Source organism: Nuphar pumila, chromosome 1, assembly GCF_984573655.1.
Source record: "Nuphar pumila chromosome 1, dmNupPumi1.hap1.1, whole genome shotgun sequence".
Taxonomy (NCBI): Eukaryota; Viridiplantae; Streptophyta; class Magnoliopsida; order Nymphaeales; family Nymphaeaceae; genus Nuphar; species Nuphar pumila.
The window spans coordinates 69,610,144-69,628,414 of NC_143249.1; the positions used below are offsets into that span (position 1 = coordinate 69,610,144).

General features: G+C 34.4%; 1 protein-coding gene across 3 annotated transcripts in view; it reads left to right on the plus strand.

Moving 5' to 3' along the window:
* The first annotated feature begins 794 nt into the window (after window positions 1–794).
* RNEE/G (RNAse E/G-like protein) overlaps window positions 795–18,271 on the plus strand; it is a 187,853-nt gene continuing 170,376 nt past the window's right edge. For all 3 annotated transcript variants that reach the window (XM_089998291.1, XM_089998298.1, XM_089998304.1), the window contains exons 1-2: window positions 795–1,129; window positions 9,750–9,853. In XM_089998291.1, the coding sequence (XP_089854417.1) occupies window positions 1,023–1,129; window positions 9,750–9,853 (211 nt within the window). In that variant the 5' untranslated portion in view covers window positions 795–1,022. The remainder of the gene's footprint in view (window positions 1,130–9,749; window positions 9,854–18,271) is intronic.

Here is an 18,271-nt window from a genome sequence, read left to right on the forward strand (position 1 = left end):
CAGTCTGCATATTGCTCGGGTTGACCCAAATAATATTCGGGTCGGCATATTGCATGCTCATACCCAAGAATTCAGGTTTCGGGTACCAGATACAAGCTTGACCCCTTAACAACCTTACAATGGCCTGTCAAAAGCCTGACCCAACAGACTTCAGATTTATTGGGTTGGTCAGAGACAGGGCAAGGTGGACCGTTTGAACCCAACTGGTAAATGGGTTAGGCTCTGTTTGAAAGCTCTTTCAACTCCCAAACTAACCTGGCTCATTTGTAAATCAGGCAGGTTAGGCCCAAGTTCCATTAAGCTTTGGGCTGCTCAAGGTAGTCCAAACCAAGACCCCCAATATTAGGAGGAAAAAAGAAGCCCAAACCCAGACACACAATATTAGGGTAAAAAAGAACCAGCTATTTTTTTTGGAAATAAATTCGGCCGTGTCTACTTAGATCCTGGTCATAATTAAGCAAATAAGTATACTTAGTTCCAAATCAGGACTGAGCCTAACCTTACCCATTTTCTCTTTTGACTTGAAACATCAATACACTTTATACCCGTTTTCAGGATCCAGTACCCATAGCATAAATGAACCTGAAACCTCATCACAACGTAAGAATCGGATCTGGGCCCAGAATCAAGCTCACTCTTCAAAATATGTCAAGGTTTACCCGACCCATACCTGAAGCGGTTGCAACGGTACATCCTATTAGGTCGATGGACGGTTCGAACCATTCGCGCATCAAGCATTCGTAGGCACGGTGCTCATGTCATAAAAACCCAATAGAGATAAGAAAGCAAAAACTGCGCTAGAATCCGCAAGCGTTCCTTCCCTCGTTTCATTCTATCCTCCACAGAGTCTCTCTCTCTCTCTCTCTCTCTCTGCCCTAAATTTCTATGCACTAGTCTCTTTACTGCTTAAACCCTAATTCCTTCTGATTCTTTCACCTTCTTCCGGTGACCACAATTCATGTATTCAGAAAGTGAGTTCTTATGCGCGTTATCGGTTCCTGCTGTGCTGTAACGAGTCACTCATGGAGGTACTCGGAGCTTGCCCTCCCCGATCTGCGTTCGGCCGGGTTCCCTGGCGTACAGCGCACTCGAGTTCGGACCGGTTTTCGCTACCGAACTCCTTCTTGCCGTAAGTTGGAGTATTTGATTGTTCCTTAGGCTTAATTGATTAAAATTGAGGATTATTCTATGAACTTTGGTGAAATATGTGATGAATTAGTTCGCGGATTTGTTATAGTTCGGCCTTTGTGAGAAATGCGGATGCTTGTAAGCACCGAAGCTTTTAAACAGTAGAAAGTGTTATTTAATGTGGACAGATTGATATTCTAGTCGATGATTTTGAGTTACGTTGTGGGAAGCAATCATGCGCTGTCAATTTTACGTATAACGAGGTTTTACTTGTGAAGGGTTATTCCGTTCTTCTATATGATACAATCTCATGGTTTCCGCTTCGAAGTTTGAACTATTTTTTGTCATTGGTCAGTCCTGAGTATGGTAGCTCCACATACAGTCTGCATGCAACACCTCAATTGTAGGCGTAATTAGATTTTGGGCATTTAGTGAATCCATGAGTTTGTCTGATTATTTTCCTTCCTGATGAAATGCGAACGGATGCATTTCCAGTTGAGATGCTTGGTTTTTAGCTTAATTATGAGTCAGGTCTATCGAATTCGTTAGGCACATGAATAGTTACTTGATGTGAGACAAGCTGAGGAAGAAGTTTTGATAGCTCCCTCTATCTCGTAGAAACATTTTAAATAAATAAAATTGGAGATTGGAATGTTGTGATTTGTGAATGATGACAAGAATATTTGTCCTGAACTTTCCCCTCCCTCACTTGTGTCCATCTCGTGGGAGCATTTTAAATCAATGATATCGGAGAGTAGGGCATTGTAACCTTATGAAAGGTGATCAGCTATATTTGTTCTGAGACTCTCTCTCTCTTTTTCTTGTCTATTATATATATATATATATATATATATATATAATAGACAAGAAAACCAAAATGATTTTGAATTAAGCAATATATAGTTTACGGTATGTTTATGTGCACGTGTATGATACCCAGACTGGGTTTAAGTTTCCTTCAAACAAATGAGTGGAACATGTAGACATGGAAAGCCAAGAAATCTTAATTTCATCTAAAGTAAATTACCTATAGTTTTGATTGATAACATATAGTTTCTTCTTTCCTTCAAACCCAATGAGCTAACAGCAAGTCTTTGCCAAGCGAAAAGAAGAGGACTGCCATATGGGACCTTCATCCTTGGGCTCAACTTTGCAAGAGCATTAATAGTTTTACTCTTCAAGGGATAAGATTGAGGACCTAAGTCTGAAGCAAACAAGACAAACATGGAGTATCTGGTGTTTATAACCATTTACATGAGATGCTTGTTGCAACTGATCTTTGTAAGCTGGTTCTTCAATCCAGGGATGTCATACTCTAGAATAAGACATTGAGACTCGTCTAGAAAAGTGGGATCTGTTACAGGCAAAGAGTACTAAGTATGATTATCTTGGTGACTTGGTTCTTCAATCCAGTAATGGCATACTCTAGAATAAGAGGTTGAGGCTCATCTAGAAAAGTAGGATCTGTTTCAGGCAAGCAGGATATCAGATGTGATGCTAATAAGTACTTAAGTGTGGCTGGGCAGTTGGGCTGAAAACAGATCAGTTAATATTGGACCATTGGGAAAAATATAAAGGGGGTTCAAACGAGAGAAATGTAAAGCTTGGCAAGCATAAAAAAATTGAAGATATGAACATACTGTGATCTGGATCATTTCATAGGAGTAGTATCCTTTCGGGGAAGCATCACAATAACCAAGAAAGCAAATGGTACTGGCAGAGTTGTTCTAATTGCTTGGTCTTGTAAGCAAAAATGGCATGTGAACCTTGACAAACATTCAAGTAGGAGAAAGAGAGATTGCAATATATGTAGATCGTTTCTCATGTTGATAGAAATAGCATCATAATTTAGGTTGTGAATGCAAGCATAACCTTTCGCTTATGGTTTTCCATGATAGCAATATACAGATGAAACTGATCATAAAACTGTTTATATGTCTATTACCAATGCAGGATCTGTTGGACACTAACCAGAATCAACTTGTTGGTGAAGCTGTAGCTATTAACCTGAAGAATTCGAATGAACCCAAAAGACAGTAATAAACGAAACACAAACACAAATGGAGGCAATATTTGTAATTAAATAGGCGAAAGTGTAACCCAAGAATGCACAAGCATTCACAAAGTCCAATAATGGACAAGCAAGCACTATGCCATTCAAACAAGAAATCCACAAAGGGACAATATGAAAGCCTAAAAAGGCTATACAAGCATAAAAATAAATAAATATTTTATTGGATGAAGCCTTGAAAAGCATAGCAAATACAAGGGGGATAACCCCATATTTATACACAAAGGAGAGCATATGAGAGGCCATTGGGGGCTCCCACATGGAGTCGTTGGGAGCCCCCAACGACTCTATGTTGGGACCCCCAATGCATAATACAAAAAAAGGGAAAAAGAAAAAATATAAAAATAAAACAAAAAACAATCTACATAATTTAAAATAATTTTTCTAGAAACAACTATATAAAATGACCAAAATACCCCTCTCGGGTATATTGACAAAACTACCCCTATCAGGTATATATATATATATATATATATATATATATATATATATATATATATATATATATATATATATATATATATATATGTCACACGGACTCGGCTAGGGAGGCGCCGCACTCGAGTCGACACACCCCGACACAGGTGCGGCTTCAGACACGGCCCGGACTCGGTCAACGCCGAGTCGGACTCGGTCAACGAGTCAAGACCGAGTCCGTCCTTGTTTTGGACTCGGTCAACATTGACGGAGTAAAAAAATATTCATTTTTAGGGTAAAAAAACAAAAAAATGATCTTTTTATATATTTAAAAATAAATAAATAAATAAATAAATAAATAAATAAATATATATATATATATATATATATATATATATATATAAACATGCGTCTCAAACATAAGCCCCCCCAAAAAAAATTATTCTTAAATATTATCATTTAATTCTCTCAATCAATCTTAAAACCTAATAAATTCTCATCCACGAGTACCAACACTTTTCATCCACCCAGTTCTCTCTCTTATAAAAGCTAATAAATTCTCATCCACGAGTAGCAACACTTTCTCATCCACCGAGATCTCTCTCTCTCTCTTTTTCAAATCTAGCTTTGAAAAATTAAAAGCTTTTTATGCTTTTAATTAATGTTATGAATTTTAGCAAAACTGCAAAGGATGTTTAATGCATTTACCAGAACATGCTTTTAGTTAATGCTTTTAATTAATACCTTGATGATGTTTTATTCCCATGGTAGCTAAGACTCGACCGAGTCAATGATAAACTGAGTCGAGTTTGGTTCTAACCCAGTTATACTACTATTTTAACTCGGTTAGTTCAGGATCTGAGACAACTCGGAAGAGTCACCAGCCGAGTCCCCGTGTCCAAAATTTATATAGATATATGCACACACTGAATATATATATATATATATATATATATATATATATATATATATATATATATATATATATATATATATATATATATATATATATATATATATATAGCCGAGTCCCCGTGTCCAAAATTTTTAAAATTGCGCCGCACCCGTGTCACACCCGCACCCGCACCCGCACCCATATGACATATATATATAATATGTAAGTAAATATATTTTAACACCCTCCCTCAAACTTTATGGGAAAAATTATCCCGAAAGTTTGGAAATACAAAAAGAATCTTGGGAAGAAGTCAAGTCTTCAAGGTAAATCTCCATCTTTATGACATCTTAGAAAATTCTTGCAAATATAAGTCTTCAAAATGCCTTTATTGGTGATCATCCCCAAGTACCTTCATGGTTATCTCGATGATGTATCAAAGATATCACATCTTAAAGATCCTGCATAGAAAGAATAAACCAAAAGAAGACTCCAAGTATACAAGAAAAATATTTTAGCCCAAGAGTTGCAAAATTTTTAACAATGATATATATGTAAAGCAAGAATAAAATTGTTTAAACAAAATAGTAATAACTTTTTGAATAATTAGATACTAAGAAAGACAAGAGGAGCATCCCTAAATCACAATCAACTTATTTTTTAAGAAACCATAACATTGATTATAAGAAGATTTGACATGTGATTCATTAAGAAAAGATGTACAATTATGTATAAAAATTATCTTAAATGAAATGATGGTCTTCCAAAAAACATACGAATCTCTCAAAAGAATGTCTATTAAAGACACTTCAAACAAATCTCATAAAAGAGTATAAGTGAAAGAGCACAATAAGTAAATCTTTATTTATGACAAAAATGCTTAAGAAGCATTGAATATGCATCATGTGAAAATGTCATCAAGACTAAAAAAATATCAGGTTCGAAAGATGACTTTAATGTAAAAATATCTTCAATGAGATTAAGTCTAAAGACGACTTGATTAACTCACAAGAATCACAAAGAGTTTAAGTGCACAAAGGCACAATGAAATACTCACGAAGGAGTACAAATGTAAGGAAGTCTTTAAAGAGACTATATGCACAAGAACACTAAGTTCTCAATATGTGAAGTGTGCACAAAGGCACAAGAAGAACACTTGGAACAAGTCTGCACAAAAGCACAACACATACAATAGATCACAAATGCATAAAGGCATAAACATAATATAGAATCTTTATTTAGAGAACTCAAAATCTTTAGAAAGAACTAATGAACTTTATGCATGCAATTATGTGAATCATGTACACGAAACCACAAATGAAAAGATAAAAACTTTTATCAAAGATGAGTTAATTAAATTTATTCATAACATAATGTGGACACAATAATCAATTTAAAAACATAATTCACTCACTCATCCTAGAGTGATTTTAAGTATAGAGGACCAAATATACATACATATATATATGTTATCAATGAAATGCATGAATTTTATCGATAACTATTTTTCCATACAAGGAACAAGTAGTAAAGAATTTTAAAAGATTCATTAAAGAATTTAAAAGATCCTACATGACAAAGGGAATGATATAAGCAAGTCAAAACTAATTTGCGGAAGATGACAAATTTTAAAAAAAATCCCATAATATCAAGAAATGGTATTTTGCAAACTTTAATAATGCAATGCAAGATGCATGAGATTATTTCAATCAATCATTTCTCATACAAGAGAAGATGAGTTTGACAATTTTGAAAAAATTCTCAAACATTTGAATAAGTAAATTAGATGATCGATTTAACCATCAAAAACAATTACCTCATAGTCCTCCAAACCTCAAATATCAAGTGTATCAGCCACTAGACCAAGAGCATAAACAACTTGCCACTAAAGGGCCAAAAACACACACGAAGGTGTAAAAACACCTCTTGTCTACATATAATGACACTTGAGACGAGTGTATCAGTGACTAGAACAAGAGCACAAAGCCAACAATGGGCTAAAAATCACACATAAAGTGTGAACAAATGTCTTGTCTACATATAGTGACACTCAAAATCAAGTGTATCAGCGACTAGAACAAGAGTACAAAGCCAACAATGGGCTACAAATCATACACGAAGGTGTGAATCAACATCTCTTGTCTACATATAATAACACTTAAAACAAGTGTATCAACTACTAGAGCAAGAGTACAAATCCAACAATGGGCTAAAAATCACACACGAAGGTACGAATAAACATCTCTTATCTACATATAATGACACTTAGATAAGAGGCATAAAAAAGGAAAAGATAACCGAGGTAAAAAAAGCTTGTAATGAAAACACTAATGCAATTAAAAATATCAATTTTAACCATATTTTGAAACACCATGGTTTCAAAAAATTAGATATCCATCACCGATACACATAATTAAAAACATCCATAATAAAAACAATGGCCAAAAAACAAATGAGTGATCCAATACACTCTCAATCAAAGATTACATAACTGTCAATTAGAGTCAAACTACACGTTGACAATCTAAAATGACATAAAACGAGGTGCACACAACTCACCCCAACAAATATCTCCGATACAACAATAATAAGGCCAAGAAGATTGATGCATCATATAAAAAATTGTGATGGACAAAAACAATGCTACAAGAAAGCAATAAATACTCACGAAATCATTTTTCAAATAGGTGAGTTCATAAAGGGAACCGATTTGAAAATTCAAATCAAAGATCCAATAATGGTATATGATCCATCTTAGAGAAAGTGCAATCATATGCATAATAATATGTCTCATGACAACCTTTTGAATAAACATGAATCATGCTTAACATAATCAATTCCGATCAAGGAATAGATGCACTAGAGCATGTTATATACAAAAGATCTAATAATTTTAAAGAGAAGACAAGAACATATTGTCTTAAAAGGAAAAAGTCTACTATGAGACAAACATGTAATATATTAAGGAAATAATACATATAAAGTTTTTAGAAGAACCTTGTACAATCTCAAAAGTTGACATAATTATTATCAATCATGAATACTTGAGGCAATATGATGATGTAATAACTCATAGCCACATAGGTTAGGTAGAAGCTATGAAATTATACCAAATATAATTCATAATGCAATCTAATTTTGTGTGACTATGACACATTTTTTAGACAAAAATGAGTTAACAAAAATGCATTCAAAGCATTTACCTTCTATATAAAAGTCAAATAAAAAATATTGAAGATCATTCTCAAGCATAATCAATCGAGAATGTTTTTCAAAGAATTAGTTTTGCATAATGAGAAAAAACATCTTAAAGTTAGCCATTGTAATGAGATATGCGAAAATACAAATTACAAGGGATAACACAAGAGGATTTCATAAAGAACCAAATATCACAAGCACATAAATTGTAAAATACACAAAAACCCACTAAGGGTTAAATGCTAAAAAGCAAAAAAAGAATATTATTGAAGGAAAAATGAGAGAATCGTTGAAATCATGAGTATGCAAAGATATCCATGATATTAAAGAAAACATGATGACACAAGGTGTACTTCATACAAATTTCTAAAATTTTAAGAAAATCATAAAATTCATAAAATTCATAACGATTACCAATAATTATTACGATAAAATCAAATGCATATAACAAGAAAAGCATAATCTTTAAGATTAAAGCAAAACCATATATTCTTGTAAAATATAATTTTTATGACAATATGTATAATTAAAAACAAATATTTTATGGAGATATGCTTACACATTTTAATAATTTCTTTAAAAAACTATTCATTTTTAACATATTTAGCAAGAGGCTACTATATTTTAAATACATTTTTAAATGCATACCATAAATATTTAAAGTAGAGAATTCAAAGAAAATAGCAAAAGTATCCATATATATAATAATAAAAAAAATAAGTGTTTTCTCATGCACAATGCATGAGATAAATAATACAAGAGACACATTTTTTTTTAAAAAAGTATGCGATACATACCGGGTAAATTCTTTCTTTGAATCCCAACTTTGAGTGGCACGCTTTTTGAGGCGACCACCATGATGAATCAACACACAAGCTATTCTTGTAGAGACCAAGCTTTGATACCATGTAATTAAATAGGCGAAAGTGTAACCCAAGAATGCACAAGCATTCACAAAGTCCAAAAATGGACAAGCAAGCACTATGACATTCAAACAAGAAAGTCCACAAAGGGACAATATGAAAGCCTAAAAAGGCTATACAAGCATAAAAATAAATAAATATTTTATTGGATGAAGCCTTGAAAGGCATAGCAAATACAAGGGGGATAACCCCATATTTATACACAAAAGAGAGCATATGAGAGGCCATTGGGGGCTCCCACATGGAGTCGTTGGGAGCCCCCAACGACTCTATGTTGGGACCCCCAATGCATAATACAAAAAAGGGAAAAAGAAAAAATACAAAAATAAAACAAAAAACAATCTACCTAATTTAAAATAATTTTTTCTAGAAACAACTATATAAAAAGACTAAAATACCCCTCTCGGGTATATTGACAAAACTACCCCTATCGGGTATATAGTACATATATATATGTATTAATATATATATATATATATATATATATATATGTAAGTACATATATTTTAACAATATTTGCCAACTTACGCACAAACTTTACTGAGGAGTTGACAAACACCTAGAGAAACTCAGTCAAGCAGATGATGGCATGGCATCAACAGATGTCAGACAAACAACTACTTCCATTTGAATGGATATGTTAACATGCATCTAACTGGTTCTTACATTTTCTCCCCATCTGTAGAACACTTGAGCTGTTCTGTAAAAGTTGATGTGCATGTGAAGCAGTAGATAAAGTCTAGATTCTCTGGTTTCAAATTGCTGTAAATGATGTTCCCTTCCCATTGACATTGAGGTACACAAGCATTTCACATGTATAATCAAGGCTTTGATCCCTTTGTATACATTTAACCCTTTTCAAATTATAGTTGTGAGTCAGAGTCACTATATTTTGTGCCACAGGTTTCCTGATGCTCTACAATATGTAAAAGATCATTGAAAATATTTTTCAAATTGTATTTTGATTTGCTGGAGAGAAATATTCACCAAAATTATTTCTTTGCTTTACTTACCCTTAAAATGAGTATTGTCATGATATGATAAAACCCTGTGAAGCTATTGGATTAAACAAAGGCAAAATATAAAGAACATTAGATCTAAAGTGTTGTTTTTGCAGGTATTTATGTCATCAAATGCCATTGCAGAATTCTCTTAAGAACTCTCCCTGTACAGGGACTGTCAAAAGTTATTTTAGAGCTCCCATAATGTCTGCAAATAAAGGTAATATGCACTTGATCACAAACTTGAAATCTCATTAGGATATTATTAGTTATTTTCCACTTGATTCTAAGCTTTGGATCCAGACCTTGTCATTGTATGTATACTCTGACAGATTTGGTTAAACAAAAGTATAACATGTATGTTTAATCTTCTTATTAAATGGTATCTTCACTTGATTGCATATTGTCTATATCACTTGACCTATGTCGTTTGCCATAAATTTCAATTGGGCTAACCATAATCTATTTTGAGCTGTACTGCCTAAGGAAGATGGAACCATCAGTATCTGCAAGAAAAAATGTATTCTATTTTTGGGACTTAAGCATCTTTTCCTTGTGTTTTACCATTTCTTTTGCAGGTGGTAATTGATGCAGTGTGTTTGTGCATGCATGCTTGTGCACCTTGTGTAAAGAAACGGCTTTGAATATATTAGGTTCAATAATGAACCAATACACATGCACATGAAATGCGGATATACCCACTAAAGGGGAAAACACAAGCACATAATGTGCTAACACATAAACCCACAAAAGAGTCAAAAATGCCTACAAGGCATAAGTTAATATTATTGAAGAGAAGAAGGGTGTAACACCCATTACAATGGAGCAAAAGCTTCTACCAGAAGTAACAAATACAAGGGGGAAAACCCCTATTTATAAGCCTTTGAGGAGCCACATAGGGGGCTCCCAAAGGAGTCGTTGGGAGCCCCCAACGGTCACATTTGTGACCGTTGGGGGCTCCCCAACGACTCTTTGGAGAGTCCTCCAATGTGGCGCAAACCAAAAAAAAATAAATTTAGAAAAAATAAAAAATAAAAATAAAAATAAAAATAAAAAATAAAATAAAAAAGAAAATACAATCATGTTCCAAAATGGAATATGCGTAAAAATGACTAAACCACCCCTACGGCTAATATAGGAAAATATATACTTTATATATATAATTAGGAAGATACATATACATATATACCATATATGTATATGTATCATCTTTTATATATATAAAATATATTTAATTACAATAATTGATGAGTACATTTTAACACCCTCCCTCAAACTTTGCGTGGGGAAACGAAAAGATTGAAAAAAGTCGCAAGACTCCAAGAGGCTTCGGTAAGAATGCCATTGAAATTTGCAAATGCCTTCTTCCAATTGTTTTCTAATGGTGAACACATTTCCCGATCTATCTAGGGTACTTCTTTTTATCCCATCTCCAAGATCCCGTGGAATAACAACCAAGAACAAGTAAAAAATATCTTTGCACTTTAATCAAATGGAACATTCCTAACAAGATTAATCAAAACCATATCGGATGACTCACCCACAAAACAATGGTGCAAAAATATAACTTATGAATAGAAATTTGAAGCACATGATAAGATAATTACTTTAGCATGAAAAAAAATTTTAGAAAACCAAAATTTCAAAATCATATATCATGTCAAAGAGGAAACGAATTACAAGAATGCATAATGTTTTCACAAGCTCTAAAAATGGACAAAACACGACCTCACAATGGGGAATAAAGCAATGGTCCGCCATGGGACCCCATAAGAGGCTTATAATGAAGTGCCGAACAAGAGAAACGAAGTCTTCAAGAGCAAACAAGAGAGCACACACATACCCAAATAGCCACTAATGGGCAAGAGAACAATAAAACCACAAAAGTGGCAAAACACCCTAAAGAAGAGAAAAATATATATTCCACTCAAGAAGGCTTCAAAGAAGCATATAAAGAGGTATGAATTAATGGGTGTTATTCATTTTACAATGCATAATCTACATATTTCTCTATTTTAGTAGGGAACCTTACACATTTATGAACATCTCACTCAAATGATTGCAATTATAAAAATTCATTTTGCATATTAAATACAAAGGTGGCCAAAACCATAAGCACTTAATATGTAGATTAAATGCCAAAAAATTTTGCTTTTAAAATATGCATATTAATGATACGATTCTCTTGTATCTTTAAAGGGTAAAATATGAATGAAATTTCACAAATTTCAACAATAGTTCATCTACTACAAAGAATTACCTCATTAGCCCTCAAAAACCCACAAATCAAGTGTATAAGCTACTAGAACAAGAACATAACCATAATGCCATTAAAGCCCAAAAGACACACACAAAGGTGTGTAAAAATACCTCTTGTCTACATATAATAATACTTGAAATGAGTATATCAACGACAAGAACAAGAGAATATACGCCAACATGGACCAAAAGCATCTCTTGTCTACATAAAAAGACACTAAAAAACAAGTATGTTCAGCTACTAGAGCAAGAGTATCAAGCCAACCATGGGCTAAAACACAATACATCTCTTGTCTACATAAAATGACACTTGAAATGAGTGAAAGAAGCCAACCATGGGCATACATTTCAGCGACTAGAACAAGGACACAACTGCCAACATGGACTAAAATCACACACCATGGTGTGAATCAACGTGCCTTGTCTATATATAAAAACACTCAAGACAAGTGTGTTCAGCTACTAGACCAAGAGAACAAAGCCACCAAAGGGCTTCCAACACACAAAGGTGTAATAAAAAATCTTGTCTACATATAATGACACTTAGATAAGAGGTATAAAAGAAGAAGACTTTTGAGGCAATAAAACTTGTAATGACAAACATATAAATAAAACCTTGAATATAGCCAATAAAACAATATTCATGAAAGTATCTTTAACAAGATACTACAACCAATAGAACAATATTTTTGAAAAATAAATACGTGCACATACGCACAACAAGAACACTTGAAACACTTGTGCACAAAAAGCACAAAACACGAACTCCAAATGTGCAAATGCACTCATAAGATTCATAAACAACAAAAAGCTGGGCAATAGTCCTAAAATCCTTGATTTTAATATACCTTAAAACATTTAAGGTTTCAAACACTATATATCCATCACATTTATAAATAAGAGCATCCATAAGATCAATGGCCAAAAAGAGAAAACGAGTGACACACTCATAATTAGAGATCATATAACAAATCATTCTAGAGTCCCAAGGTGCCCATAACTCACCTCAACAATCATCTATAATATAACAATAGGGCCATAAAAAAAGGATTGATGCATCATATAACTTGTGACGGATAGAAAATAAATGCCATAAAAAGGCAATGAACTCTTAGGGAAATCATTTTCCAAATATGTGATTTTACAAAGAGGGCCGATTCAAAGATCCAACATAATTAATCACAACAATATGCCTTATAACAATGATTTTGCATAAACACGAAATTATGTTCAATCATGTGTTAAATTATGTATATATAAATATATATATACATATACTTATATATATATATACATTAGTATATATATATATATATATATATATATAAGTATATATACGTATATATGTATATATACATAATTATATTTTTTTCTGTTTTGTATAAACCAAAAACTCGATAGGGGTATTTTGGTAATTCCCAAATGTACCTTTTTCTTTTTCACCTTTTTCTCTTTTTCCCTTTTTTCTTTTTCCTTTTTTATTTTGTCTTTTTGCTTTTTGGGATCATAAAGGGGCCCCACCCATCTAGTCGTTGGGGCCCCAACAGTCATATTTATGACCGTTGGGGCTCCCAACGACTAGAAGGGAGCCCCCTTTATGGGTCCTCTTTAGTGCTTCCCTCCTCTATATAAAGAGGAGGTTCCCCCTTGTAAATGTATGGGTTTTTACACCCTTCTCTTCCTTTCTTCAATAAATCCAACTTATGACTTTAAGTCATTTCCTGTATTTGTGAGTTTTGTGAGTGCACATTTGGTGTTTGTGTTCTTGGCTCTTGTAGTCACTCTTAAGGAGTGACTTTTTGGTGCTTCCGCCTCTTTTCATTACATGGTATCAGAGCCAGGTTGGTGATTGGGCTTCTCTTTTGTCATCTTGGAAAGCGTGCCTCTCAAAGTTTTGAAGAAAGGAAGTATATTTGGTGCCGATGGAACGTGACTCTAAAGTGGAGCTCTCTTTCAAGCTAAATGGGTCCAACTATCTCATGTGGGCCTCCGCTATGGAAAATCATCTAAGAGGTAAGAAACTTTGGGGTTTTGTTATGGGGACTACTCCCGAACCCTCTCTTGTTCTTACCAAAATTGAAAATGAAGTTGAAAAGGCTTTAGATGGCGATGAGCGCATCAAAGCCATTAATGAACATCAATCCAAAATCGAGGATTGGGAAAGTAACCATGCCAAAATCTTGGCATGGTTTATGAACAATGTAGATCTTAAAAATTGTGCCAATATTGCCAAGTTTAGAAGAGCCAATGAGGCTTGGTTTTTCCTTAAGGGTATGTATACCCAAAAGGATCTTGCTCGGCAATTCTTTTGTCAAGAAAAAATTCGTTCCACCAAACAAATGGATATGAGTGTCCGGGACTATTTTAGCTCTCTAACCCCTCTTTGGGATGAGCTTGCCCTTCTTGAGCCCAAATGGGTTGCTCCACAAGACATTGAACTAAGAAGGGAACAAATTGAAAAGGAGCACTTTTTTCAATTCCTTCATGGACTTCGCCCGGAATTTGAACAAGTGAGGGCATCTCTTCTTCATAAAAGCAAAGCCCTACCTATTGAAGATGCTCTTGCCGAGGTATGTCAAGAAGAAACTCGACTTGGCTTAAGCATTAGGAATGATGAGGTTTTGGCCGTTAATAGGCCCGGATCAAATGTTAAAGCATATAGACCTCCCCACTTTAACAAAAATATCAATGGGCCTAGAAAGGGAATCATATGCCACTATTGTAATGAACCGAGACACATTAGACCGGTTTGTCCTAAGCTTAAAGGAAATGTTGCCGCGGTTGGAGAAAATTCTCCAAAGAAGGAAGAAAGTACCAAAGAAGGAGATATCAAAGAAACTCTTAATCATATCTCCCAAGTTCTTCAACACCTTCTCAAGTCTTCTCCTTCAACATCCGGAGCCGCCATCGCCTACTCTTCATCACCTCCAGGTATGTGGATACTAGACTCTGGTGCTTCTTTCCATATGACATCTCATAAAACCTCCCTTTCCAATGTTTTTTCCGAACCTATGTCCTCCTATGTCTCAACGGCCGATGGAACGTCTTTAAAAATTGAAAGTATTGGAACACTTGACTTCAAAAATTCTCAAAGCTTCTTTGTTCCTAAAGTAAGAGTTGTTCCGAAAATTAATTTAAATCTATTTTCCGTTTCCCAAATCACCGACCATGGATGCCAAGTCTCTTTCTCACCTAAAGATTGCATCGTGCAGGATCTCCAGTCAGGGAAGCTGATTGGGCAAGGCCATAGAAGGGGTGATCTCTATTTTATGGACTTTTTGACGCTTCCATCTAAGTCATCTTGCAATCTTGTCAAAGACAAAAGTATTGGAATTTGGCATGAGAGACTTGGTCATCCAAATTTTGTAAAAATGTCTCTTTTCCCTTTTTTGAACAATACTTGTAAAGACAATCACATGACTTGTAAAGATTGCATTTTTGGGAAATCTAAAGCTACTCCGTTTCCTCAAAGAAGTTATTTTGCCACTCGGCCATTTGAACTTGTTCATTCCGATGTGTGGGGACCTTCCCCAATTTTATCTAAATGAGGTTTTTCGTATTATGTGGTCTTTATTGATGACTTCACTAGATTTACGTGGATATACTTCTTAAGTCGCAAATCTGAAGTCTTCTCGTTCTTTAAAGAATTTCATGCAATGGTTAAAAATCAATTTTTGGGAAATCTATCTATTCTTAGGTCCGATTCGGGAAGTGAATATATGTCTAATAATTTTCAAAATTACTTAAAAGAAAATGGAATTTGTCATCAACGTTCTTGTCCCAACACTCCGCAACAAAATGGTCTTGCGGAAAGAAAGCATAGGCACATAATAGAAACTACAAGAACATTATTGATTTCAAAAAATATCCCCAAATCCTTTTGGGCCGAAGCGGTTCTAACTTCAACATATCTCATCAATAGAATCCCTTCATCCTCTTTGAAAAATCTTTCTCCATTTGAAAAACTTTACAATATGTCTCCCGATTATAAAAGATTAAGAATTTTTGGATGTAAATGCTTTGTTTTAACTCGCAAAAATGATAAACTTTCTCCTAGGGCTATTGAATGTATTTTTTTGGGATATGGCGAAAAACAAAAAGGATATCGATGTTTTGACATCCTTAATAATAAACTTTATATCTCAAAAGATGTCACATTCCTCGAAGAAGAAAATGGTTTTTCGCATCAACCAAATGAAAATATTGACTATTCTTTTTTATTTGACTTGTTACCTCAAGAAAACATCATAGATGATCATATTGATCTTAATGAACCTCTTGAAGATCTTGTTGAACATCCAAATAATGATCAAAACTTAGAAGAAAATGCTTCAAGACAAATACAAGTCTACTCTAGAAGGAATGAAAGAAATCCTCCATGTGCCCTTGAAAGATTTTCTCAAAATGAGTCGATAGAAGAAACCTCTCAAAGAAGATCAAATCGCATTCCTAAGATTCAAATAGATTTGTTTCTTATGACTCTTTTTCCCCTAATTATCGAGCGTGTCTTCTTGCTCTTCACTCCTTTCATGAACCATCACATTACAATGATGTTAAACAATATGATCATTGGAATGAAGCCATGGAGCTTGAACTTAATGCCCTTGAAAAGGCACAAACTTGGGAAATCATTGATCCTCCCAATGGCAAGAAACCCATTGGATGTAGATGGGTGTTTAAAGTAAAAACTAAGAGTGATGGTTCATTAGAAAGATATAAGGCTAGATTGGTAGCCAAAGGTTATGCCCAAGAGTATGGGGTGGACTATGATGAAACTTTTGCCCCAGTTGCTCGAATGACTAGTATTCGAGCCCTTATTGCTATAGCTTCTGTTAAAAAATGGCCCATCTTTCAACTTGATGTTAAAAATGCTTTCTTGAATGGTAATTTAAATGAAGAAGTTTATATGGAACCACCTCCAGGTATGAATTTAAATGGAAAAGTTTTAAAATTAAAAAAGGCTTTATATGGACTTAAGCAAGCTCCTAAAGCTTGGTATGACAGGTTTAGTAATGTATTAATCAATTTAGGTTTTTCTTCTTGTTATACTGACACTGCTCTTTTTGTCAAAAGGACAGGTGACTACATTATTATGCTTCTGCTGTATGTTGATGATATGATCATCACTGGAAATGACAAAAATGGAGTAAATGATGTTAAGTCTATATTAAAAGATACTTTTGATATGTCTGACCTTGGGTATTTGAGATATTTTTTAGGAATTGAAGTGGCTTATTCAGCGCGTGGGTACATCTTATCTCAAATGAAGTTAGCTGCGTAAATTTGTACCAAATCAGGAATATCTGATGAAAAGAAAGTGGAGACTCCTGAAGTTATCAATGCGAAACTAAGACTTGAAGATGGTGTTCTTCTTGAAGATCCAACCCCCTACCGCCAATTAATTGGATCCCTCACCTATCTATCCATCACACGTCCAGACATAGCTCATGCGGTTCATGCAGCGAGCCAATTTCAGCACGCTCTTACTACGGTTCATATGGCGGCCGTAATGAGAATTGTGCGATATATCAAAAATACCATCTCCAAGGGACTCTTCTTATCCTCTTCCTCATCTCTTGAATTGACTGTTTTTACTGATGCTGACTGGGGAGGAAATCTCAATGATCGGATCTCAATTACGGGTCTTTGCATTTTTTTAGGTGAATCTCTCATCTCGTGGAGATGCAAGAAGCAGCAGAAGGTCTCCTTATCATCTACTGAAGCTGAATATCGGGCTATGGCGATGACAACTATGGAGATTGTGTGGCTCAGAAGTCTTCTTGGTGACATGGGCGTTCACATTTCCACTCCCACCAAGCTCTGTTGTGATAACAAGAGTGCGATATACATTGCCAGCAATCACACTTTTCATGAGCGGATCAAGCATATCGAAATGGATTGCCATTATGTTCGAGACGAATATCTCAAAGGGACCATCACATTGCCATATGTTACTTCAGAGTATCAACTAGCTGACTTCTTCACCAAGGCGCTCCCAACTCCACGATTCATGTTTCTTCTTGGCAAACTTTCGGTCTTCTCCCCGTAAAGTTTGAGGGGGCATGTTAAATTATGTATATATAAATATATATATACATATACTTATATATATATACATTAGTATATATATATATAAGTATATATACGTATATATGTATATATACATAATTATATTTTTTTCTGTTTTGTATAAACCAAAAACCCGATAGGGGTATTTTGGTAATTCCCAAATGTACCTTTTTCTTTTTCACCTTTTTCTCTTTTTCCCTTTTTTCTTTTTCCTTTTTTATTCTGTCTTTTTGCTTTTTGGGATCATAAAGGGGCCCCACCCATCTAGTCGTTGGGGCCCCAACAGTCATATTTATGACCGTTGGGGCTC